Source organism: Spea bombifrons, chromosome 1 (genome assembly GCF_027358695.1).
Source record: "Spea bombifrons isolate aSpeBom1 chromosome 1, aSpeBom1.2.pri, whole genome shotgun sequence".
NCBI classification, from domain to species: Eukaryota; Metazoa; Chordata; class Amphibia; order Anura; family Pelobatidae; genus Spea; species Spea bombifrons.
In genome coordinates this window covers 1,467,046-1,494,931 of record NC_071087.1, presented here as the reverse complement: position 1 = coordinate 1,494,931, position 27,886 = coordinate 1,467,046, and the positions used below count along the sequence as shown (strand labels likewise).

The following is a 27,886-nucleotide window of genomic DNA, read 5'->3' as shown; positions in this document are numbered from 1 at the left end:
TCGTCTTATAATCGAGCAAATACGGTAATACTAACAATATCTGTAATAATATCTATACGATCATATAATATATCTATCTCTATAATATAATATCTATATAATACTAACAATAATATCTGTAATAATGATATATATATCTATACAATCATATAATATCTAGCTCTATAATATATCTATATAATACTAACAATAATATCTGTAATAATATCTATATATCTATACGATCATATAATATCTATCTCTATAATATAATATAATAATAATAATATATAATATAATAATGATATATATCTATACAATCATATAATATATATCTCTATAATATAATATCTATATAATACTAACAATAATATCTGTAATAATGATATATAGCTATACGATCATATAATATATATCTCTATAATATAATATCTATATAATACTAACAATATCTGTAATAATATCTATACGATCATATAATATATCTATCTCTATAATATAATATCTATATAATACTAACAATAATATCTGTAATAATATCTATATATCTATACGATCATATAATATCTATCTCTATAATATAATATCTATATAATACTAACAATAATATCTGTAATAATGATATATATCTATACGATCATATAATATCTATCTCTATAATATAATATCTATATAATACTAACAATAATATCTGTAATAATGATATATATCTATACGATCATATAATATATATCTCTATAATATAAAATCTTAATAATACTAACAATAATATCTGTAATAATGATATATATCTATATCATCATATAACATCTATCTCTATAATATATCTATATAATACTAACAATAATATCTGTAATAATGATATATATCTATACGATCATATAATATATATCTCTATAATATAATATCTATATAATACTAACAATAATATCTGTAATAATATCTATATATCTATACGATCATATAATATCTATCTCTATAATATAATATCTATATAATTCTAACAATAATATCTGTAGTAATGATATATATCTATACGATCATATAATATCTATCTCTATAATATAATTTCTATATAATACTAACAATAATATCTGTAGTAATGATATATATCTATACGATCATATAATATCTATCTCTATAATATAATTTCTATATAATACTAACAATAATATCTGTAGTAATGATATATAGCTATATGATCATATAATATCTATCTCTATAATATAATATCTAACATATAATAATACTACAACTAACATCTATATCATAATGTAATATCTATATTACTAATATCTATATAATAATATATAGCTATATGATATATTATTATTAGTAATAATCTATATAATACCACTAATAATATCTGTAATAATAATATCTACAGTAGATATCTATACGATCATATAATATTGTTATAATACAATATCTATGTAATACTAACAATAATATCAGTAAAAATGATATATATCTATACGATCCTATAATACCTATCTATATAATACTACTACTACTAATAATAATATCTGTGTGATAATGTAATATCTATGTAATACTGCTACTATCTGTATGATAATACATAGCTATATGATATATTATTATTATTAATAATCTATATAATATATACCGTATTTGCTCGATTATAAGACGACCCCGATTATAAGACGACCCCCCAAAATCAAAATATTAATTTAGGAAAAAAACAAAAAGCCTGAATATAAGACTACCCTATAGGGAAAAAGTTTTACCAGTAAATATTAATTAATGTAAATTATTTTCATGTTTAATAAAAGCTATGATTGAGAAAAATATATTTTTTAAATTTCCTTTTATTTGCCAACCTGCCCCCCCCAGTTATGCCACTCTGCCCCCAGAAATGCTTTATACCCCCCTATTTGCCACTCTGCCCCATGATATGCCTTATACCCCTGTATGCCACTCTGGCATATAGGGGGTTAAAAGGCATATCATGGGGCTGAGTGGCATATAGGGGGGTATAAAGCATTTCTGGAGGTATATAGGCATATCATGGGGCTGAGTGGCATATAGGGGGTTAAAATGCATTTCTGGAGGTCCAGAAATGCATTTTAACCCCCTATATGCCACTCAGCCCCATGATATGCCTTTTAACCCAGCATGTACTGGCTGCCTTGGCTTGATAGGAGTGTGATTGCTGTTAGCAGTTTGATATATATATATATATCAAACTGCTAACAGCAATCACACTCCTATCAGCCAAGGCAGCCAGTACATGCTGGAACCTGGGGATGATAGCAGTGGGATTACAGCCTCCATATGCCATGCTACAACCCCCACCCCCCTTACACATCCATGCTATCACACACACACTCACACTCATTCACAAACATTTAAATACTCATTCATTCCCTTAATCACACACACTTCACACATACTCAAAAACCCTCCCCCACCCCCTCACCTGAACTGCAGATCTCCCACTCGCAGACTTCTGCAGGGGACCGGCTGTAGCAACTTCTCTGGCCCCGCCCTCAGAGGAGGGAGGGGGAGATAGAGCTCTGTGAGGACGCTGCAAGCTTCCTGCCCTGCTTCTAACAGAAGAGACGCTGCTCGCGACCGGTAAGCAGCATGGCGCCAGCATTTTTTTGGGGTCTGATTAGAAGACGACCCCGATTATAAGACGAGGGGTATTTTTCAGAGCATTTGCTCTGGAAAAAACCTCGTCTTATAATCGAGCAAATACGGTATATAGATATTATATTATAGAGATATATATTATATGATCGTATAGCTATATATCATTATTACAGATATTATTGTTAGTATTATATAGATATTATATTATAGAGATATATATTATATGATCGTATAGCTATATATCATTATTACAGATATTATTGTTAGTATTATATAGATATTATATTAAAGAGATATATATTATATGATTGTATAGATATATATCATTATTATATTATATATTATTATTATTATATTATATTATAGAGATAGATATTATATGATCGTATAGATATATAGATATTATTACAGATATTATTGTTAGTATTATATAGATATTATATTATAGAGATATATATTATATGATTGTATAGATATATATCATTATTATATTATATATTATTATTATTATATTATATTATAGAGATAGATATTATTTGATTGTATAGCTATATATCATTATTACAGATATTATTGTTAGTATTAAATAGATTTATTATTATATTATATAGTATAAATAAATAAGGATTCAGGTACTAGTATAATTCCTAATTAAAGGAAAAAAAAGCCCAGGTCTTGGCTTCTCCGTGGTATAATATTATATATACTATATACCAAGTTTCAGAAACGGCATATGTAATTATCAAAATCCACGACCCGATGCCCAGCCCTTAGCATGTATAATGTATACGGATAAGCTCTATAATGCTGGCATCACTTCCCAGGTCAGAAGATGTTACAAAGAACATGCGCAGCACACGGTGCAAAATCTCCTGGAAATTCTCATTTTATTATTTAATCTCATTTAATTTCATCGAATTAGGTCACTTCATACAAATTTATTAGCCAAAAAACTGGCATGGAAACGGTATGGAAATTTGTAATTTATGACAAATCCTGTACACTATATCACTCAGACAGATAACTAAATGTGCATACCACCCAACAGTCCCGGTTCTTGCAAGACAGTCCCTTTTTCCATGTACTGTCCCATTGAGCTTTTGCGGGCGGTGGGTCTGCATGGGCCGGTTGGTGAGTTGAAGCACAGATCTCCAGTGGATGCCCCCGAGTGATGGTTTGGGGGGGGTGTGTATATATTACTGCCCTCCTCTATAATCATTATATAGAAGAAGCGCAGAAAAGGATTTGGCTTTTTTTTTCTGATTTTCTCTCTCGTTTCATCATTTTGCCCCTAAAGCTGAACCCTCCACGCAAACCGTTACCCGGAAACCCCGCGCAGAAAGAGACGTTTCTGGTAATGACTCCGGCCGCGAACCACAAGCCTGCGCTCACCAATGCTGCCGTCCAGCTGAAGCCCCCACACCGGTGAGAGACCCCATTGGCTACTTGCACCTAAAAAACATCTCTCGTATCTGCCCATTCCTCACCCAAGAATCCACAAAAACTCTGCTTCATTCACTTATCATTTCTCCCCCCCATAACACTGCACCCCTCCATAACACTGCCCCCCTCCATAACACTGCCCCCCATAACACTGCCCCCCTCCATAACACTGCCCCCTCCATAACACTGCCCCCCTCCATAACACTGCCCCCTCCATAACACTGCTCCACCATAACACTGCCTCCCATAACACTGCCCCCCTCCATAACACTGCTCCTCCATAACACTGCCCCCCTCCATAACACTGCCCCCCTCCATAACACTGCCCCTCCGTAACACTGCCCCCCATAACACTGCTCCTCCATAACACTGCCCCCCTCCATAACACTGTCCCCCTCCATAACACTGCCCCCTCCATAACACTACGCCCCTCCATAACACTGCCCCTGTCCATAACACTGCCCCCTTCCATAACACTGCCCCTCCATAACACTGTCCCCCTCCATAACACTGCCCCCTCCATAACACTGCCCCCTTCCATAACACTGCCCCCTCCATAACACTGCCCCCCTCCATAACACTGCCCCCTTCCATAATACTGCCCCTCCATAACACTGCCCCCTTCCATAACACTGCCCCCTCCATAACACTGCCCCCTCCATAACACTGCTCCCCTCCATAATACTGCCCCCTCCATACATTTCTACCCTCATGAGCAGATACTCTCCTACTCGATCCCTACATTCATAACAGAGTGAGAATCATACAAATGCCTGATATGCAGCTGCCTGAAAACATTTTATTTTGGGGCAAAAACTATAACTTGGGTAAAAAAAGAAAATCGAAATTAATATTTTTGAAAACATTAATTTAATCTAAAAAATAAATTGAAGGAAATCCGCTTTAAAAGCTTTACTCGCACTTTATTGTAGGAAGTACTTCCTGGGTTAGGCCCTTCACATGGATAATACAATGAAATATTTATTTGTTTTATATGGCGCCTCCATATTCCGCGGCGCTGTACAATAGGTGATTAGCTGGTGTCTTTAGTATGTTAAGCAAATAGACCTTAACAAATCCGTCATTTTGGTCATTCCGCTGAATGTTTATTCAGAAAAAAAAACATAGAAACATAAAAAGTGTTTCTTGTGTCACGTGACCATTAAATGTCCCTGGCAAAAAGTCATGCTAAAGAAATAAACCTTAAATAATTTATCATTTCATTATTTCCGCCTCATTCACAGTAAAACATAGAAACTTAGGAATAGCCTGTCAACTGCTGCTTTTGTGTCACATGACAATTAAGAGTTCCCGGCTAATACGACAAATGAGTAAAAGTCTGACACGATGAAAGAATTGTTTCTGGAAATGATGGGCCTGTGAGTGTGCGAGCGTTTTCTTGATCCATTAACACATCTTTTCTGGACAAAAATGTCTGCCGGTTGACCCCAAAGACCTGTTTTTTTTAACATTTATCACTTACGTTCCAGGCCCAAACCAGGAGGCAAAGTTCAAGCTGCAGCAGCCGCCTTCCTCCAAAAGAAGTGAAGAACCCGGAGCCGAGAGGCACCCGGAGCCTTAAGAAACTGAATTGCACTATTAGGAATAAAATACTCGTTGGGGGTTAGTACTTGTCGTGTACGACGGACGGCACCCACCCCGCGCAGACACAACGCCTACTCTGCGTGTTGTACGCTGAGGTTCCCATTGAAAGTCTTCTCCACTGGCATCGGGAACCGAGGAGAAACCGCCATGGCTGCTGGAAAGGGCTGTATTCTTTGGTTTACCTTTCAATGGTCGTAGTGCGGATGCTACGATTGCGCCTCAAAGTCCATAATACAGCCTGAAGCCCCACCGAGCTGCCTCGTTGTTTAAGACAAGCTACACTTGATATGGTTCTAGATGAGTCAACTGGCTCGTCACTGTCCACCTGCTTCTCTGCTGCTGGAGCTACGACGCTGACTCCATGGCGAAGGATCTGGCATATCTGCTGGACCACGTGGAGTTATCACCAAACGAGCGCCGAGCGGCGGACATGCTTGCTGTTGTCTGCTTTGGTCTTGATTGCGCAAAAGCCTGCAAACCGGGGGGGGGGGCGGTGGTTCATTGAAAAGATGATTCAGTTGAACGCCCTGTGATGATAGCTATAGGTCTAGGTCATGGTTGGGAGAATCCAACAAAGATGATACTTATAGGTCCAAATTATGGTTGGGACATTACAACAAAGATGACACTGGCCAGAACGTGTCGTGTTTGGGTTCATCCAACAAAGATGATAGTTATAGGTCCAGGTCATGGTTGGGATAGTCCAACAAGGATGATGGTTATTAGGTCTAAGTTATGGTTGGGTTTGTCCAACAAAGATGGCACTGGCCGGGACATGTCGTGGTCGGGTTTGTCCAGCAAAGAGCCATCTCATTACCCGATTCTTCTGCTGGAAGACATGACCTTCTTGGTGAACAAACCTCGATCCGACAAATGGTGACTATCACCGGGAGCACTTCTACTACCAGAGCCATGACTATACGTCCAGGAGTTTTATTAGAGGGATGATAAGGCCAGGTTCTCAGGAGAATAAAACCAAAGGAACCAACCACAATGGTAACCGGTAATCCAAACCACCAACAACTGGTCTGTGGACAATAAAAAAGCGCTAGACACACAGCAGCAAAGATGACAATCATCCGGGAATGACAATCCTCCATATTTATCTGCCCACCAAGACGCTTTAGGAAACCCCATGATGATCTCCCGTTCCGAGCTATGGGTGACGTAACAATCTGCCGGGTCATCCAGACCCTCCGTTCTGTGGCCTTGTCTTTGAGCTTCCGGCTTCTGAAGAGGGTTCTCCCAGATCCCGGAGAACCAAGAACCCTTAAAGGACATCAGCGGAACCATAGATATAAAAACGCACATTTAGTCCAGGGAGGGGTGACGCCGGACGCATGCCATGCCGGTTACAAGGGGTTAATGTGACCAGGTGCTGTGCAATATAGAGTAGTCTATTCCACATGGTGCTATGACCTGCAGGCTGCACTGATCTGATACATGCTACCTCTCCTGCTCTCCGGCCGCCAGTATTATCGCCATTTCTGTCCAGGCCAAGTTGCTTTCATGCCTAGCCGGGTCTATGTTAGCGCTTTAACCCTTTGTCAACACATTTTCCAGAGGGTTAAATCTGACCCAATTTCAACATATATTCTACTTTATGTGAATCTCGACGAAGATTTAGATTAAGGCCGCTTAATCTTCTAATATCCGAGAGAGAGAAAAAAAAATGTAAAAAAATCTTCCCAAGTGTGACCAAACCTGTCACATGACCAGACGCGTCACAGTAACACGGGGGGGGGGGGCAATCAGACAATGTTCAGATTATTTTTTTTGTATTTTAAAAATTCCCTATCCAGTTAAAAAAAATAATAATAATATTCAAAAATATTTTAATAAATATTTATAAAGGAAAATAATTGAGAAGCCCCCGGATACATTGAGAAGGGGGTAGTTACTTGGGGCATGGCTGACCCTGCCGGCCCCTGTATAATGCATAAGGAAAGCCCCTGTGTCACGGCGTCAGCGACTCCAGGTACCGTTACTCTGCAGGATGTTTACAGGCCTTTTATATACTGCGTAATATTTCATCTGTGGTACGGAAAATATCAAAATGTTAATAAAATGTACGTTTTTTTTATACTTGAAATAAACTTTTATTATCGACTGGCGGGTGATTAATGAACAGCCGTACTGCTGCTAGCGGACTGCAACTCCCATGAAACGGAGCCGAGTCACTGGCCGGGGTTAAGCTGCGGAGGCCTGTGATTGGCTCTGCTATTGGTGTCGCATTTCTATCCGCAGACGGGAATTAAATAATAACTGCTGTCTGTAGGAAGCATTTGTATGATTCTCGCTCTGTTATCTGATCCCAGATCTACTAACCCCCCGACTCCTTATCATACTGCCTGTGGGGAACAATAGAATGGCTCAGTCTTAATCACTCAGGTGGACACTTGGACTAATGAAAGTCTATGGAGGAACGGACTTCATTAGCATCGCCATAAAGCATCGCTGGGGGTTATATTACTGTATACAGCGCTGGGGGTTATATTACTGTATACAGCGCTGGGGGGTTATATTACTGTATACAGCGCTGGGGGGTTATATTACTGTATACAGCGCTGGGGGTTATATTACTGTATACAGCGCTGGGGGGTTATATTACTGTATACAGCACTGGGGGTTATATTACTGTATACAGCGCTGGGGGGTTATATTACTGTATACAGCGCTGGGGGGTTATATTACTGTATACAGCGCTGGGGGTTATATTACTGTATACAGCGCTGGGGGGTTATATTACTATATACAGCGCTGGGGGTTATATTACTGTATACAGCGCTGGGGGGTATATTACTGTATACAGCGCTGGGGGTTATATTACTGTATACAGCGCTGAGGGTTATATTACTGTATACAGCGCTGGGGGGTTATATTACTGTATACAGCGCTGGGGGTTATATTACTGTATACAGCGCTGGGGGTTATATTACTGTATACAGTGCTGGAGGGGTTATATTACTGTATACAGCGCTGGGGGTTATATTACTGTATACAGTGCTAGGGGTTATTAGTTTATACAGCGCTGGGGGGTTATATTACTGTATACAGCACTGGGGGTTATATTACTGTATACAGCGATGGGGGGTTATATTACTGTATACAGTGCTGGGGGGTTATATTACTGTATACAGCCCTGGGGGTTATATTACTGTATACAGTGCTGGGGGGTTATATTACTGTATACAGCGCTGGGGGTTATATTACTGTATACAGCGCTGGGGGTTATATTACTGTATACAGCACTGGGGGTTATTACTGTATACAGCGCTGGGGGTTATTACTGTATACAGCGCTGGGGGGTTATATTACTGTATACAGTGCTGGGGGGTTATATTACTGTATACAGCCCTGGGGGTTATATTACTGTATACAGTGCTGGGGGTTATATTACTGTATACAGCGCTGGGGGTTATATTACTGTATACAGTGCTGGGAGTTATATTACTGTATACAGCGCTGGGGGTTATATTACTGAATACAGCGCTGGGGGTTATATTACTGTATACAGCGCTGGGGGTTATATTACTGTATACAGTGCTGGGGGTTATATTACTGTATACAGCGCTGGGGGTTATATTACTGTATACAGCGCTGGGGGTTATATTACTGTATACAGTGCTGGAGGGGTTATATTACTGTATACAGCGCTGGGGGTTATATTACTGTATACAGCGCTGGGGGTTATATTACTGTATGATGGCGATATATAAATAATATATAATTATCCATCTCTCCCCTCCCCGATGCCCCTCTTTTCTAGGAGGTCAGAATGTTTGCAGGGTATGAGGGGATCGCAGGGTTCTACAGCCCTAAAAGCCCCGATAATGTGTATAGAAACAGCAGGGAACGGCTTTATAAATTAAACGGGGTAAATAAACCCCATTATTCTAAATGCCCCCTCAGTGACACAAATACTGAGCAATGGGGCACAAAGTCACATGAAAAGTCAGTGGGGAAGCCCCGCCTCCATCCCCGCCCCTGGCCACTCCCCCAGTGACAGTTTGAGCTGTTGCTGGTGTGTTAAAGCCCAGAGCTGCCCCGCAGGAGGGTATCAGGCAGAGCGGCCCCAGCGGAGCCCCTGGATTAATATTCACCAGAACCACTACCACGGTTACCACCACCGCCGCCACCACCACCACCACCACCACCACCACCACCACCACCACCGCGGCAGGCACCGGGCCCGGGTAAGGATTTATTGTAAATTAAATAAGATGCATTTATGTTCTGCGGCCCCAGACTGGCACCTGCCACGCACTGACCGGCACTGCTGCCCCAGGGGGCTTTATGATCCGGCTGTCGGTGCTGGGGGTCTGTGGGGTAAAATAATATCAGTGGTGTTTGCAGGGCACGGTCTGCTGGGGGATGCCGCGCTCTGAAATGGTGGGAAACCAGAGCAGGAATGGGTTAATTTGCACCTGAGACCACTAAACAGGTGGATGTTACTCCCATAATAATCTATCACCTAACGGGGGACCGACAGGGTGGTAAAGAAGTGGAACTACCACCCAGCAGACGTGGCTAATACAGCGAGGGATTTAAATTTAAACATACGTGGGATAGATATATGGCTATCAGTGACCGGCCCCTGTATAATGTATAGATAAATCAGTGACCGGCCCCCTGTATAATGTATAGATAAATCAGTGACCGGCCCCTGTATAATGTATAGATAAATCAGTGACCGGCCCCCTGTATAATGTATAGATAAATCAGTGACCGGCCCCCTGTATAATGTATAGATAAATCAGTGACCGGCCCCTGTATAATGTATAGATAAATCAGTGACCGGCCCCCTGTATAATGTATAGATAAATCAGTGACCGGCCCCTGTATAATGTATAGATATATCAGTGACCGGCCCCTGTATAATGTATAGATAAATCAGTGACCGGCCCCCTGCATAATGTATAGATAACTCAGTGACCGGCCCCTGTATAATGTATAGATAAATCAGTGACCGGCCCCTGTATAATGTATAGATAAATCAGTGACCCGGCCCCTGTATAATGTATAGATAAATCAGTGACCGGCCCCTGTATAATGTATAGATAAATCAGTGACCGGCCCCCTGTATAATGTATAGATAAATCAGTGACCGGCCCCCTGTATAATGTATAGATAAATCAGTGATCCGGCCCCCTGTATAATGTATAGATAAATCAGCGAGCCGGCCCCTGTATAATGTATAGATAAATCAGTGACCGCCCCTGTATAATGTATAGATAAATCAGTGACCGGCGCCCTGTATAATGTATAGATAAATCAGTGACCGACCCCCTGTATAATGTATAGATAAATCAGTGAGCCGGCCCCTGTATAATGTATAGATAAATCAGTGACCGGCCCCCTGTATAATGTATAGATAAATCAGCGAGCGGCCCCCTGTATAATGTATAGATAAATCAGTGACCGGCCCCCTGTATAATGTATAGATAAATCAGTGACCGGCCCCCTGTATAATGTATAGATAAATCAGTGACCGGCCCCTGTATAATGTATAGATAAATCAGTGAGCCGGCCCCCTGTATAATGTATAGATAAATCAGTGAGCCGGCCCTCTGTATAATGTATAGATAAATCAGTGACCGGCCCCTGTATAATGTATAGATAAATCAGTGACTCCCCCCTGTATAATGTATAGATAAATCAGTGACCGGCCCCTGTATAATGTATAGATAAATCAGTGACCGGACCCCTGTATAATGTATAGATAAATCAGTGACCGGCCCCTGTATAATGTATAGATAAATCAGTGACCGGCCCCCTGTATAATGTATAGATAAATCAGTGACCGGACCCCTGTGTAATGTATATATAAATCAGTGACCGGCCCCTGTATAATGTATAGATAAATCAGTGACCGGCCCCTGTATAATGTATAGATAAATCAGTGACCTGCCCCCTGTATAATGTATAGATAAATCAGTGACCGGCTCCCTGTATAATGTATAGATAAATCAGTGAGCGGCCCCCTGTATAATGTATAGATAAATCAGTGACCGGCCCCCTGTATAATGTATAGATAAATCAGTGACCGGCCCCTGTATAATGTATAGATAAATCAGTGACCGGCCCCTGTATAATGTATAAATTAATCAGTGAGCTGGGCCCTGTATAATGTATAGATAAATCAGTGACCGCTCCCCTGTATAATGTATATATAAATCAGTGACCGGCCCCCTGTATAATGTATAGATAAATCAGTGAGCCGGCCCTCTGTATAATGTATATATAAATCAGTGACCGGCCCCTGTATAATGTATAGATAAATCAGTGACCGGCCCCCTGTATAATGTATAGATAAATCAGTGAGCCGGCCCCTGTATAATGTATAGGTAAATCAGTGACCGGCCCCCTGTATAAAGTATAGATAAATCAGTGATCGGCCCCTGTATAATGTATAGATAAATCAGTGATTCTGGCCCCTGTAAATTATAACACGCATTGTACAGCGCTGCGGAGTATGACGGCGATATATAAATAATAATAATAACACATTGTACAGCGCTGCGGAGTATGACGGCGATATATATATAATAATAATAACACACATTGTACAGCGCTGCGGAGTATGACGGCGATATATAAATAATAATAACACACATTGTACAGCGCTGCGGAGTATGACGGCGATATATAAATAATAATAATAACACACATTGTACAGCGCTGCGGAGTATGACGGCGATATATAAATAATAATAATAACACATTGTACAGCGCTGCGGAGTATGACGGCGATATATAAATAATAATAATAACACATTGTACAGCACTGCGGAGTATGACGGCGATATATAAATAATAATAACACATTGTACAGCGCTGCGGAGTATGACAGTGATATATAAATAATAATAACACACATTGTACAGCGCTGCGGAGTATGACGGCGATATATAAATAATAATAACACACATTGTACAGCGCTGCGGAGTATGACGGCGATATATAAATAATAATAACACACATTGTACAGCGCTGCGGAGTATGACGGCGATATATAAATAATAATAACACACATTGTACAGCGCTGCGGAGTATGACAGTGATATATAAATAATAATAATAACACATTGTACAGCGCTGCGGAGTATGACGGCGATATATAAATAATAATAATCACACATTGTACAGCGCTGCGGAGTATGACGGCGATATATAAATAATAATAACACACATTGTACAGCACTGCGGAGTATGACGCCGATATGTAAATAATAATAATAACACACATTGTACAGCGCTGCGGAGTATGAGGGCGATATATAAATAATAATAACACACATTGTACAGCGCTGCGGAGTATGACGGCGATATATAAATAATAATAACACACACTGTACAGCGCTGCGGAGTATGACGGCGATATATAAATAATAATAATAACACATTGTACAGCGCTGCGGAGTATGACGGCGATATATAAATAATAACACATTGTACAGCGCTGCGGAGTATGACGGCGATATATAAATAATAATAACACACATTGTACAGCGCTGCGGAGTATGACGGCGATATATAAATAATAATAACACACATTGTACAGCGCTGCGGAGTATGACGGTGATATATAAATAATAATAACACATTGTACAGCGCTGCGGAGTATGACGGCGATATATAAATAATAATAACACACATTGTACAGCGCTGCGGAGTATGACGGCGATATATAAATAATAATAATAACACATTGTACAGCGCTGCGGAGTATGACGGCGATATATAAATAATAATAACACACATTGTACAGCGCTGCGGAGTATGACGGCGATATATAAATAATAATAATAACACACATTGTACAGCGCTGCGGAGTATGACGGCGATATATAAATAATAATAATAACACACATTGTACAGCGCTGCGGAGTATGACAGCGATATATAAATAATAATAACACACATTGTACAGCGCTGTGGAGTATGACGGCGATATATAAATAATAATAACACATTGTACAGCGCTGCGGAGTATGACGGTGATATATAAATAATAACAACACACATTGTACAGCGCTGCGGAGTATGACGGCGATATATAAATAATAATAACACACATTGTACAGCGCTGCGGAGTATGACGGCGATATATAAATAATAATAACACATTGTACAGCGCTGCGGAGTATGACGGCGATATATAAATAATAATAATAACACACATTGTACAGCGCTGCGGAGTATGACGGTGATATATAAATAATAATAACACACATTGTACAGCGCTGCGGAGTATGACGGCGATATATAAATAATAATAACACACATTGTACAGCGCTGCGGAGTATGACGGCGATATATAAATAATAATAACACACATTGTACAGCGCTGCGGAGTATGACGGCGATATATAAATAATAATAACACACATTGTACAGCGCTGCGGAGTATGATGGCGATATATAAATAATAATAACACACATTGTACAGCGCTGCGGAGTATGACGGCGATATATAAATAATAATAACACACATTGTACAGCGCTGCGGAGTATGACGGCGATATATAAATAATAATAACACACATTGTACAGCGCTGCGGAGTATGACGGTGATATATAAATAATAATAACACACATTGTACAGCGCTGCGGAGTATGATGGCGATATATAAATAATAATAACACATTGTACAGCGCTGCGGAGTATGACGGCGATATATAAATATTACAGCAAGAGTGTTAAGGGGTTAATGTATATGAGCAGAAGGTTATCAGGGCGGGGTTAAGAAGCTGCAGTTTGTACGTTTTAACCCCTTCGTCACTGAGGGGGTTTCCCCCCCTAAATATCTTACTTTTTCAGGATTTTTACCCGCGATGAATAATAAAATAAAAAATAAAACATTTTGGAGAAAAAATATACTTTGAAAATTGACCGTGAACCAGTATGGTGATCAAAATACCCCAAAAATGGGTGAATATGTCTGGAATTAGGAAAAACCCGAAATGCCTTGTGTGTGTTTTTTTTTTTTTTCTTCTTTCTTGGAAGTTATGGCATCACCCCCCCCCATTCAAAATACCCCCAAGAAACGTGTAAATACCCCCCCTCCCGCGCACGTTCTCACTAGGAGCGATCGGATTACTATTATTATTATTATTATTATTTATTTTATTTTTATTATTTATTTAAACCGTTGGTCGTCGATCGTTGGCCAAGGCAGCCGGAACGTTCTGTTGTCAGGGGAACCCCTGGCAGTTTTTATATATATATATATATATATTACACACGCAGCGGGGTGTGTGCACGCGCACATAGCGGTCTCCGACCGATCAGCAGCACCCTCTCGTTCACTGAGACCTGCGTGCCGTCCCAATGGGTTTTTGGGCCACCTATTTCATACCGGTAAAGAACGCCATGAAGGATTTAATGGGTTAATGCGGGCTCTCCCTCGGTGGGCTGCTTTTCAGCGATTGATTGCTATTAAAAGTTAACCGCTGAGGTGCCGGTATGTGCAGGGCCACTCAAAATGCTGTAACGATATAACCCGCCCAATTCAGATAAGGCCATTATCTCTGTAGGAGGGTGTTAGCGTGCGCGACGGGAGCCACACGGTCTCATTCGCAACCACTTTACAATAATCGGGGACGAAAAAAAAGTATTTTCCTGGATGGAACCAAAGTGGCGGCAACAATCTGGATTACCCGAAGACGGTAAAGTATGGAATGTTTACAACGTGTCCTTAATATTATTATTATTTATATATCGTGTTGGGGCTCCTGTGCGGCGGTGCGTTGGGGCTGCGGAGCGGTAGGGCTGCAGTGTATTGGTGCGCTTGGTGCTGTCTGGCGGTGCGTTGGGGCCCGCGGTGCGTTGGAGCGATAGGGCTGCATTGGGGCTGTGCGGCGGTGTATCGGTGCGTTGGGGGGGCTGGGGTGTATCGAAGCGTGGGGGGGCTGGGGTGTATCTGAGCGTTGGGGGGGGCTGAGGTGTATCTGAGCGTTGGGGGGCTGCGGTGTATCGGTGCGTTGGAGCTGTGCGGCGGTGTATCAGTGCGTTGGGGGGGCTGCGGTGTATTGGTGCGTTGGGGGGGCTGCGGTGTATTGGTGTGTTGGGGGGGCTGCGGTGTATCGGTGCGTTGGGGGGGACTGGGGTGTATTGGTGTGTTTGGGGGGGGCTGCGGTGTATCGGTGCGTTGGGGGGACTGGGGTGTATTGGGGGGCTGCGGTGTATCGGTGCGTTGGGGGAGCTGTGGTGTATCGGTGCGTTGGGGGACTGGGGTGTATTGGTGCGTTGGGGCTGTGCGGGGGTGAATGGGGTGTTACAGGGTCACCGTACCCAAGGCCGGGTCCCCCTGTTTGAGGGCTGAGGAATCACCGGTCAGTCCCTCATACGGAGCTCCTGCTATCCACGGATCAGTCAGACCGCCATTCACAGTAAAACAAGAACTTTATTTACAAACACACAGAACTTTATATATAACCTCAATTCACTGCGCACCAAACCCAACCCCCAATCCCATCACTCACATCCCACCACAAATCCCATCACTCACATCCCACCACAAATCCCATCGGTATACAGGGGATGTATCAGGTGAGGGGATTAAGGGATACGATGGGTTCCCCCACCTGTGTTACCCCCCCTGTAGTGCGGGGGCCGGCGGGGCAGACAGGGCTGTGCTGGCTGATTAAGAGCCCCAGCCGGGTTACCTGATCGTCTCTTTGAAGGCCGGAGCTGCAGCCACATTCAGTCTCTGGGCTGGTTACACAATAAACACACAATATAATATATTACCGGGTCACGGGATACGGAACCGGACACAAAAGCGCTCCGTGACCCGGCTAAACTTTACACGAACATATGAGCCGGCTAGCCCGACCCTGTCACATCAGTGCGCTGGGGGGGCTGCACGGCGGTGTATCGTGCCTTGGGGCTGCACGGCGGTGTATCGGTGCGGGGGGGGGTGCGTGGCGGTGTATCGGTGCGGTGGGGGGGTTGCGCGGCGGTGTATGGTGTTGCGCGGCGGTGCATTGGTGCGGTGGGGGGGTTGCGCGGCGGTGTATCGGTGCGGGGGGGGTGCGCGTTGGGGGTGGTGTGCGGCGGTGTATCGGTGCGGTGGGGGCGGTGTATCGGTTGGTTTGGGGGGCTGCGCGGCGGTGTATGGGGCTGCGGTGGGGTCGCCTCTGGTGCTATTCTTTTCTTGTAGTAGTCTTCCGTGGCACGGAGTTGCGTCGGGGGCTGCGGGGGTGACGCAGAGGGATGGGTAGCGAGTATCTCCGTGCTCCGTGTTTACCGTGTATGGAGGATTCTGTTATTCCGGTGCGAGGAAGAGAACTGCGGCAGGAAGGGGTTAATGGTTAAAGAAAGGGTTAATGAGGAAATATGCCGTATAAACAGGAACTATAAATGTAATTCCTCCCCGGGGCCGCAGAGCGTTGTCCCAGAGAGAGGGAGCCCTTGGGGAGTGTGATTAACGCGCGCCGTCACATAGAGTGCTACCAGGTATTACTGAAGCCACGCAGCGGGGGCTTCCAGCAATGGGGGAGTCTCTGCCGCCTATCAGAGCGCGGCGCCTGGCACTCGGAGCCGCAGCCCGTCTCGCCCCGTGAAGCTGTGCACGGCTCGGAGGGTCTCTTGGATCGGTGTATGGTGCCCGAGCCGCAGCCCATCTCGCCCCATGAAGCAGTGCACGGCTCTGAGGGTCTCTTTGCCCCCCGCCGTCAGTCTCGCTCCATGAAGCAGCGCACGGCTCTGAGGGTCTCCTGGATCCGTGTATGGTGAACGTCTCGCCCTGTGCAGCAGCGCACGGCTCTGAGGGTCTCCTGGATCCGTGTATGGTGAACGTCTCGCCCCATGAAGCAGCGCATGGCTCTGAAGGTCTCTTGGATCCGTGTATGGTGACCATCTCGCCCCATGAAGCTGTGCACAGCTCTGAGGGTCTCTTTGCCCCCCGCAGTCAGTCTCGCCCCATGAAGCAGCGCATGGCTCTGAGGGTCTCTTTGCCCCCCGCCGTCAGTCTCGCCCCATGAAGCAGCGCATGGCTCTGAGGGTCTCTGCCCCCCGCCGTCAGTCTCGCCCCATGAAGCAGCGCATGGCTCTGAGGGTCTCTGCCCCCCGCCGTCAGTCTCGCCCCATGAAGCAGCGCATGGCTCTGAGGGTCTCTGCCCCCCGCCGTCAGTCTCGCTCCATGAAGCAGCACGTGGCTCTGAGGGTCTCCTGGATCCGTGTATGGTGAACGTCTCGCCCCATGAAGCAGCGCACAGCTCTGAGGGTCTCTTTGCCCCCCGCCGTCAGTCTCGCCCCGTGAAGCAGCGCATGGCTCTGAGGGTCTCCTGGATCCGTGTATGGTGAACGTCTCGCCCTGTGAAGCAGCGCACGGCTCTGAGGGTCTCTTGGATCGCTGCCCGTCTCGCAGGAGGGAACGTAAGGAGAATCTCTCTGATTTCTTCCGTCGCTCGCTGCACTCGGATTTGGTTAAAGAGACAGTTTAATGTCATGGGCGCCCCCCAGCAGTGAGCCCCCATCCCTCTGCGAGGCCTTTTCATTTTCATTATTCGGGAGAAGCTGCAGCTCCAGCTGCCCTCTCTCTCCCAGCGCGGGGAGAGGTTAGGGGGTTGGGGAGAGAGATCGGCACACGGAGAGGTTGGGGGGGGCGGCGCGGGATCCCTGCTGTCACCCGGCCTGAGTGTCTGCGCGGCGCGGGCTCCAGGCGGTGGGGTAGATGGGAAGCTCGGCAGGCTGTTCACATGGGGCGGACGCCGACAGCTTGTGGCTTAACCCCTTTGCCACCATCTTAAAGGGCGGTGTCACGCAAATGCCCCAGTTTAAGGGTTAACAAGGCGTCCTGCCATAAATGTTATCTGGAACCCCTGGCCAGACCCCCCCACACCCACCATAAAGTCACTGGGGCAGGCAGAGCATCCAAGGGGGCATCTTCAAAGGATAGCAGATGGGTGCCATAAAATCCTACAGGGGGGGGCGCTGGGCACTGGGGTCACGTGGGGGGGGGGCAGCACAGAGCATCTTCAGAGTTATGATTTGGGAAAGGTGAGGCAGAGTGTGAGGATGGGGAGGATCGCGCGCCCCCCCGGAGGGGGGGTTATTGCCGTCGCTCCCTCCCTGGGTGACACCAGAGACGGAGTCCTCATTACTGAAGATCTCCGGCGAGAGGCTGAAGCGTGGAGATTCCCGAGCGTTACTCTCTGTTTTTGTAAGTTTTTCTGTGTTTTCTCTCGTTTTTATGTTTTTTCTCATTATTTTTGTAAAGCGCTGCGGCAGGTTATGTTACGCTCGGGTTCGGTGTAATTCTTTGTCTTTTGCTCTGATTTTTAGCTTTTTGGGGTTAATCGCTGCACCGTTTTTCTGATTTGAGAAGTTTTATGTTTTTTTGACCAAATTTCTATTTTTCTGTAATTTTGGCAGCGCGGGGATTACTGAATCCTCCTCATACAGAACTTGGTGGTGGATAAAGTTCGGGGGTCGGTGGGTGAACGGGTTTTGGGGTGTAGGGGCAGATGCCCATGTGTGGGGGTAAAGGGGTAGTAGACCGCCGGAGGGCCCGAGAAGGGGCATGAAGTCTGTCGGCCCCCTGAGCTTTCCGGTTTCGCTTCCTCCTTTATTGTCTATATTTTTATGTCATTTACATATTCTGTGATTAACCCCGTCAGAGCTGCAGTGCTCTCCCTCTGGCTCAGGGTAAGTTACCAATGGGGGTTTGGTATTCTGTGCGGATTTCGGGTGCCGGTCGTCGTGGAAACCTTGACTCGTCACCAGCAGTCAAGCAGAGGTATCAATCATAACATACTGGAAGCGAAAGCACCGACTGGGGGTCTTAGATACGATCCTGGGGGGGTAGGAAGGAGTCAGAGTGTGTGACCCCTAGAATTTTGGGGCAGCAGTAAATTTTGGGTGCAGAAGCGCTGTGTTTGGGTAATTCTGTCGCACGTGGGGTTCCGCTTGTCTTCGTTCTCTCCTATGTCATCCAGTCACCGGTATCTTCACGACTCAGTCCGCACGCTCAGCACTCCCAGCCGAACCATTTATTCCATGAGCATGGCGTGTCGGGTGGGAGATGCGTCACCAACGTCCCCGGCAGGAGGCACTCACACTCAGAGTGTACGGTATATGTATCGAGTGCGAGTGTCCCCAGCAGTCACCAGCGCTTTTTATTTTTCCTCCCCGCAGACGTTGAAGTTGTGGATGTCGTTCGCCCCGGTGACCCTTCGTCTCTAGGACTCTCCGGAGGCCGGGGGGGCTTTTATTTCGTGGAGCAACCGATGTGAAGAACCCCCCTGGACCCTGCTTCTCCGGGAGGTAGGTGAGTGTTGTACTCTATGAGTTTACGCTGGCACAGACGTGTAACCCGTCGACGTAAACCTTCAGGAAACCGGACCACCAACCGCACGGCGATGGCTTCCCATGGCCGGTGGCTCCCCGGTGATGTCGCGGCGGTGGCTCCCCGGTGATGTCGCGGCGGTGGCTCCCCGGTGATGTCGCGGCGGTGGCTCCCCGGTGATGTCGCGGCGGTGGCCCCCCGGTGATGTTGCGGCTGTGCCGGTGGCTCCCCGGTGATGTCGCGGCGGTGGCTCCCCGGTGATGTCGCGGCGGTGGCTCCCCGGTGATGTCGCGGCGGTGGCCCCCGGTGATGTCGCGGCGGTGGCCCCCGGTGATGTCGCGGCGGTGGCCCCCGGTGATGTCGCGGCGGTGGCCCCCCCGGTGATGTTGCGGCTGTGCCGGTGGCTCCCCGGTGATGTCGCGGCGGTGGCTCCCCGGTGATGTCGCGGCGGTGGCTCCCCGGTGATGTCGCGGCGGTGGCCCCCGGTGATGTCGCGGCGGTGGCCCCCGGTGATGTCGCGGCGGTGGCCCCCGGTGATGTCGCGGCGGTGGCCCCCGGTGATGTCGCGGCGGTGGCCCCCCCGGTGATGTCGCGGCGGTGGCCCCCCCGGTGATGTCGCGGCGGTGGCCCCCCGGTGATGTCGCGGCGGTGGCTCCCCGGTGATGTCGCGGCGGTGGCCCCCCCGGTGATGTCGCGGCGGTGGCCCCCCGGTGATGTCGCGGCGGTGGCCCCCGGTGATGTCGCGTGAGTCTCGGCACAGAGTCTCCGGATAAACTGTGTTTTGACTCTGGTTGTCTCCTCGCAGGTACAGATTCCGGAAGCCATGAACGACTTCTGCGCTGAGGAGGCCCAGCAGCTGCTCCACAACAAGTTCGTGGTGGTCATGGGGGACTCCAGTAAGTGTCTCCAAGTACAGCCGATCGGCCCCATCCGGCCCCTGTCTGTAACGACTCAAACCTTAATCAGTCGTTGGTCTCGTCTTAGATTCAGGAGCCGTATGTCTATCCCATGCATGTTTAATACCCTCACTGTATTACCCTCTACCACTTCTGCTGGGAGGCTGTTCCACTTATCTACTACCCTCTCAGTAAAGTAAAACGTCCTTGCATTGTAGCCTCGCACCCTGTAGTTTAAGTTTTATGGCCTCTTACGGTTGGATTAGTAAGGATGGTTATTGTGTGCAGCGCTGGGATTAAGATGCTTGTTGCCTTTTCACGCCTGTTCTTCCTCCCCGGGAGTCGGGTTATTCGGGGAGTTTTTAGTACACGGCTTCAAGGTCAGGCCTGAGCCTTGAGACGGAGAACACGGAGGAGTGAGGAGGAAGCCGGCGCCAACGGGGGCTTCGTATCAGTGAGCAGGAGCGCGAGGGAGACGCCAACAAAGAAACCTAGTATTAAAACTCCATGTCGTGTTAAAGAAACAGTCCTGACCTAGAACCCGCCGGCAGATCGGCCCCGGCGGCCCCCGTCTAGTCTGTAAAGACCTTCACTGTATTACCCTCTACCACCTCTGCTGGGAGGCTGTTCCACTTATCGACCCCTTCCTTCCATTCCATCTGAGCCTCTAGTTTGAGGTTAGGGCCTCTTGTTCTCCTGCTTTAGCTGCAGCATTTGCCAGCAGGACATGGTTAGCGTGTAGCATGTAGTTTGTTCCGTGGGTTGTAAGTCACATATGTCATGGTCTCCAGGACACGTTGCGTGGCACACGCTGCGCGTCGACTCTTCTCAATTTGTGGCAAATTTTTCACTAAGATGCGAGTCGGTAGAAAATACGTTTTTCTGCAGAATATTGACTTGAAGCTGCCGCCCAGCTGAGGACTCCGCCCCCCCCCGACGGATTAACGTAGTGAGGAGTAGCTGTATACAAAGTAACAAAATGCTGCAGAATCTCCTACAAAAAAAAAAGCTCTCGGGAGTCTTCCCTTCGTCGGGTTAAAAGCTTTTCTGACCAGATAAGTAAAACGCGCCGGTTGGGCCTGACGAGTAAACGCCCCGACGCCGGCATCGGCCACAACCGACCCTTGGCTCATGGCTGCCCAAATGACTCTCGCCCCGCGGTCTCTGCAGTCTGTAAGTTTCCCGTCTGAGATTCAGCGCGTTTTACTTCGCCCGTCAGGCTTTTTTTTCCCATACGAGATCCTTTTTGGTTACTCTGCATCCAACGGATCGCTATTTCTGTATAATAAATCGTTACTTTAGATTACAGAGATTTTGTTTGTCTGACTTATATTTGCCTTTTTTTTATATATTTTTATTATTTATTATTTTTTTTAATGTTTCAGACGAGGGCATGCAAGGTGTCACAGAGGTCGCATGACCTTCCCCCGAAACTCACAAAACGAAATTAATTTGAAATTGAGTAACTTTTCCGTAGGCAGCATTAAGAATATGATGCGATGTCTTTTCTGCCCCGCCCTAGGGGGCAACGGGGCATCTGAGATTCATAACCCAATAATCGCGTTTCACCGCTTCGCCAAAATGTCTTCTATTAACTTTTTTTTTTCCTCCTAGTCCAGAGGTCCGTTTACAAGGACCTGGTCAAACTCCTTCAAAATGACAAATACCTGACAGAGGGGCAACTGAAACGGAAGGTGAGAAAAATGTCCGCCTCTGGAGCCTCTCCTGGTCCTCCGGCCGCCGGATTATATTCCGCGTTCAAAAGGCGCAAGAAATTAAGATATGGAAAATGGAACGTAGCGCCTGGAAGAACCACGGACGGGGCCGGCCTGGTGGGACTCCGTGTGGTCCTCCCGTGACGTAGCCCAACACGTATGTATGACGTGTGCCTCCTCTGTCCGCAGGGCGAGAAGACTTTTGAAAACGACACTCTGGTAGAAGGTGGGGTTTTGAAAGAGATGCACAACGGTGTGGATTACCGCGAAGTGCGCCAGTACCGCAGCGGCCACCACCTCGTGCGTTTCTACTTCTTAACGCGGGTCTATTCCGCCTACCTGGAGAGCGTCCTGTCGGACTTTCAGGCCGGACCTGCGCCGGACGTGCTCATCATCAACTCCTGCTTCTGGGACCTCACCAGGTGGGGATCCAAAAACCGGCTCTGTGTGGCCAAAGTAAAAGTGCTGGGGGCGGCCATCTTGGTTTCTACTAGCCCCGCCTCCACATTCCAATTTTTTTTGTTCTGCTTCCTGCAGGTACAGCTTTTCGCAGATGGACGATTATCTCTCCAACCTGCAGACGCTGTTCAGCCGGCTGAATGAAGTGCTGAGTGCCGAGTGTCTGGTCCTGTGGAACATGACCATGCCGGTGGGCTACAGAGACAGCGAGTTCCCGCAGGTATTTGGAGCGGGACACGAGAATCACGCTTAACCTATCCTGCTGTGCGACCGTTTAATAAATGGGGTTTGTTTGGGTCGTAGAAGCTGATTTTATATATTTTTTTTATCTTTATTTTATTTATTTTATTATTTTTTAATTTTTTTTTTTTATTATTATTATTTTTTTTTACCCCCAAGACAAATAACTTGTAATAATGTATCTATCAGTGGGCGATACCTTTTTTTTATAATTTATTTTTGTATGATATAAGCTGTATATACCCCGTTTTAGTCCTCCCCATTCCTGTCTGCCGCAGTATCTGAAACATAACCTGCGGTGGAACATCGTGGAGGGTAACTACTACAGCGCCACTCTGGCCGACGCGTACAAGATGGACGTGCTGGACATGCACTACCACTTCCGCCGTGACCTGCAACGCCGCTGCAGGGATGCCATCCACTGGGACCAGCTAGCCCATCGCAAGTACACCCAGATCCTGCTGGCCCACGTCGCGCAGGCGTGGGGGGTGCAGCCTCCTCAGAGGAAGAGAGCCGCGGTTAATGGTAAACCGATACTCACCTGCGTGACCCCCCAACCGTCCTGGGTTTTGGGGGGGCGGTTCTGAGCTTCAGCCTCCCACGTGCTCACCTTGTGATGCTGTGAGGAGGCTCCTTAGGTGAGATAGGCCGGTGGCCACTCACGCTCATCAGGGGGCCACTCGCTTCTGGCCCTATATATATAGGTGGGCTATATGGACACCTGAAATGTTGGGGGTCAGCTATAGTGTATCGTATGCCATGCTCCTCACTGAGGTGTCCGCTTCTAAATGATGACCAAATGATGGCCGGGTCGCCACACGGGCCCCATGACCAAGGCGAGCAACGAGGAGTAGAAGTGAGGCCACCTCCAGTGCCCAGCATGCCCAGTCCTACAGAATAGTTCTGGAGTAGATTTCAACCAACGCGTTTCACCTGCCCTCTCGTCTTAGGTTATAACGACCAGACGGTCCCGACTCGTGTGGTCAGATGGCAAGAAAACGGTGGCTGTCCTGACCTACAGCACAGATTCCAGGAGAGGGCCGTCTGGGGGCCGGATCCCAGCGGCTTCGGGCTTCCCTCGTGTGCAGCGGGTGCGTACGGCGCGTTTTTCGTGGTCGTAGGAGACGCGTTCCTCTTACAAACGTCTCTAACGTAAGAACCCCAATGTTTGGTTGCGAAAATGTTCTCGGTCTCTCTGCAGACGAGCCGCCGCGCTTTGTGTTGCCCTCCCCGGGATACACCAGCTTCGACGTGAACCACAACGCCTTCCAAGGTGAGTGGCAATTACTTGGGGCAATATCTACGATCCGGCTGAACCGAGCCTGTTGTTAAAGGCAGAGACCCCGGGTCGGTGGAAGGATATGGTTTAATGCGGTTACTCGGGGGGGGGGGGTATTATTTCCCGTCTTTATTGCGCAACCTCAGCCTTTTAACTTGGGGCAAATAAATGATATATTTACATATAGACTTTTTTCCATTTAGCTATCCCACCCCAGCCGGGGGTCTACTGCCAGGGGTACACGGGCTTTGAGGAAAAGCACGGAGGCAGACTTGGTGAGTAGGACCGTGGCGCACACGCATGACACGCCGCACACGCATGACACACCGCATTAACACTCAAAGGCGGCACTCCAGCTCTGTTTTCGTATTGAACATATAGCCATGGATTTCCTGCGTACTGATTGGTTCTTTTAGTGGTTGAACTTCTCTCCTACCTGTCAATATGCCTCTTGCACGTGCTCAGTAGAACTCCAGTTCAAACCAATGGGAGTAGCAGCAGCAGCCAATCGTCTGTCAGATTGCTAATGCTAGTATACCTGTGATTGGCTGCTACTTGGATGGGAGCTCTACTGAGCATGTGCAAGACTTAGTGTACTTATGAATACTTCCTGGTTTCAGTAGAGGCGGTCGAGGGAGGAGTTAATTGACCCAAAAGTTTTTTTCATTTTCTAAATGGCTGCACCGATTCACATGCAGTACGGACCCCGACGTACATTACACATTTTTGGGGTCCTAGCCCGCTCCCTTTAAGTAACTGATCTCCATCGTAGTGAGCAGCGCATGCAATGCCCCCTCCAACCACTAGGGGCCGTTGATGCTTGGTGGTATATAAATATAAATATGCTCCAGTCCCTCTGCAGCAGCCCCCTGGAGAGACTGGGCAGAGGGGGCATTTATCGCTGTACTTATCTATGCCTAAACAGAACCATTGGCCCTCCCCACCCTCACCCTGCATTACGAGGGGCTGCCCCTGTTACCTGGGCTCCTGGGAGCGCGGTGAGGAGACGCTGTGCTTTCATTCAGTTTATTATTATTTTCTCCGTGTTTTGCTGCAGATGACTCCTTTGTTTCTGACAGTCCTCTGCTGGTCGCTGGAATCATGCCGGGCTACTTAAGCTTTGATGGAAACCGCCCTAATAACAAAGGTTTGTGACTTCAGACCAGAGCACGTTCTGCCATCCGCACGTAGCTCTATATGTTGGCGTGTTAGCATGTGCGCGATTTTTAGCATGTGCGCATGTGTTAGTATGTGTGTGTTTGCACGTGTTAGTATGTGTGCCCGGGTAAGTATGTGTGCCCGAGTTAGTATGTACGTGTGGGTTAGTGTGTGCGCCCGGGTTAGTATGTATGTGTGGGTTACTATGTGTTCCCGTGTTAGTATGTATATGTGCCCGGGTTAGTGTGTGTGCGCCCGGGTTAGTATGTATGTGTGCCCGTGTTAGTATGTACGTGTGGGTTAGTATGTGTTCCCGTGTTAGTATGTATGTGTGCCCGTGTTAGTATGTGTGCGCCCGGGTTAGTATGTATGTGTGCCCGTGTTAGTGTGTACGTGTTAGTATGTGTGCCCGTGTTAGTATGTGTGCGCCCAGGTTAGTATGTATTTGTGCCCGTGTTAGTATGTATGTGTGCCCGGGTTAGTATGTTTGCGTCTGTGTTAGTATGTGTGCCCGTGTTAGTATGTGCGCCCGTGTTAGTATGTGTGCGCCCGGGTTAGTATGTATGTGTGCCCGTGTTAGTATGTACGTGTGGGTTAGTATGTGTACGTGTGGGTTAGTATGTGTGCCCGTGTTAGTATGTGTGCACCCGGGTTAGTATGTATGTGTGCCCGTGTTAGTATGTACGTGTGGGTTAGTATGTATGTGTGCCCGTGTTAGTATGTACGTGTGGGTTAGTATGTGTGCCCGGGTTAGTATGTGTGCGCCCAGGTTAGTAAGTATGTGTGCCCGTGTTAGTATGTACGTGTGGGTTAGTATGTGTGCCCGGGTTAGTATGTGTGTGCCCGTGTTAGTATGTACGTGTGTGTTTTATTAACAAGGGGTCACTGAAGAAACACTGCACCCTGCTCTCGCCCCTGGTGAAGGTAGATGAGGAAGGGTGAGGGTGAGCGAGTCAGGGGAGGGGAAGAGATGGGATGAAAGGTGAAGGAGAGCGCAGGTTATTTCTACAGACAAATGAGAGGAGGGAGAGGGAGAACGAAGCGAGGAAGAAAAACGGGAGGAGAGAGGGAGCAGAGAAAAGAAGGAGAGAGAAAAGCTATTTGGCCACGCCTTTCAGTGATAGGTTCTTGATGTTGGTTCCGGCAGCCAATGAGAGAAAAGAATTTCAAGACAGGAAATTAATTACATAAAACACAATATTTATTAAAAATATATCGGAAAATAGCGAAACCTAAAAACCGTAACTCGGAATTTCTGCACTAGAATTGGTGTTGTAGGAACTTCTAGTACTTTCACAGAGTTATCAGACGGCTCCCATTGGCTGGCACGATAGCGCTACTGAGCATGTGCAGGAAGTGTACCGAGGAATGCTGCTTGTTTACTGCAGAGGCAGCGGGGGGGGCGGATCTGTGCACCTGTTTGCATGCAGGAAAATCCCAGGGAACTGGACTCGGGCTGGGGATGTCCTTTTTAATTTCATTTGTGGAACGGCACCTTTTTAAGTTGAGGTCACGCGTGACGCGGAATCAAAGGGCATCGTATAAAGTTACACAAAGTGCAGCAGAGACGGTAATGGGTTGTACTCTGCAGGAAGTTGCTGGACGATAAGTTATGACATCATCCATTTCATGTAACTCCTCCTTTTGTGTCTCAAACAGCTCGTCACAGGGGCAGCCACCCTTTCAGCGCCATGAACATGGCCATGAATGTCGTTCCCAACCCCAACTTCCAAAACACGAGCTTCGGCAGCTTCCCCCCCCACCTGCCGCACGCGCCGCTCGGCTTCAGACCCCACCGGTTCACCATGAAGCGCCAAGTCAGGCCAGACAGCGGCTGGTTCAATCCCTATCACCGGCCTCCCCTCCCCCCAACGTGGATATACTGAAGACCCCCTGGGAATGCTGCAGTTGGCCGGACCCCCCCCCCCAGGATGTCTCGTTAAGTTGTTTCTCCAAGTTCTACCTCACCCGAACCCCCCCACACCGGTCATTGGGGTTTCCGGCACCTTCCAAGCACTGATCGCGACTTCCCTGCAATGTGATGTTTAGTGAGACCCCGGTAACCGTAACCGGGCTTGTTTTACGCCTGAAGATGGTTGCTAGGCAACTGCTTGTTCGTTGTTTTTCTCCGAGGCACTTTTTGATTGGTCGCTTCTGTTTGAGTGACACTTTTCCCCACCAATAAGAAGTATTAAGACA

At 46.7% G+C, this 27,886-nt stretch overlaps 2 protein-coding genes across 2 annotated transcripts in view; both read left to right on the top strand.

Annotated features, from left to right (window-relative positions):
• The window catches only part of LOC128477136 (disintegrin and metalloproteinase domain-containing protein 33-like), a 43,949-nt gene extending 36,197 nt beyond the window's left edge, over window positions 1-7,752 (top strand). Inside the window, exons 22-23 of the mRNA XM_053458052.1 lie at window positions 3,893-4,020; window positions 5,529-7,752. Of these exons, the coding sequence (XP_053314027.1) occupies window positions 3,893-4,020; window positions 5,529-5,586 (186 nt within the window). The 3' untranslated portion in view covers window positions 5,587-7,752. The remainder of the gene's footprint in view (window positions 1-3,892; window positions 4,021-5,528) is intronic.
• Window positions 7,753-15,185: 7,433 nt separating this feature from the next.
• LOC128468360 (PC-esterase domain-containing protein 1A-like) lies at window positions 15,186-27,651 on the top strand. The gene is given in 12 exon segments (XM_053450055.1): window positions 15,186-15,315; window positions 19,790-19,922; window positions 20,746-20,836; window positions 22,451-22,530; window positions 22,741-22,973; window positions 23,089-23,230; window positions 23,529-23,775; window positions 24,201-24,388; window positions 24,391-24,523; window positions 24,733-24,804; window positions 25,587-25,676; window positions 27,347-27,651. Coding segments are annotated over 10 exon segments (1,485 nt in total). The 5' UTR covers window positions 15,186-15,315; window positions 19,790-19,922; window positions 20,746-20,763; the 3' UTR covers window positions 27,574-27,651.
• Window positions 27,652-27,886: the final 235 nt, after the last annotated feature.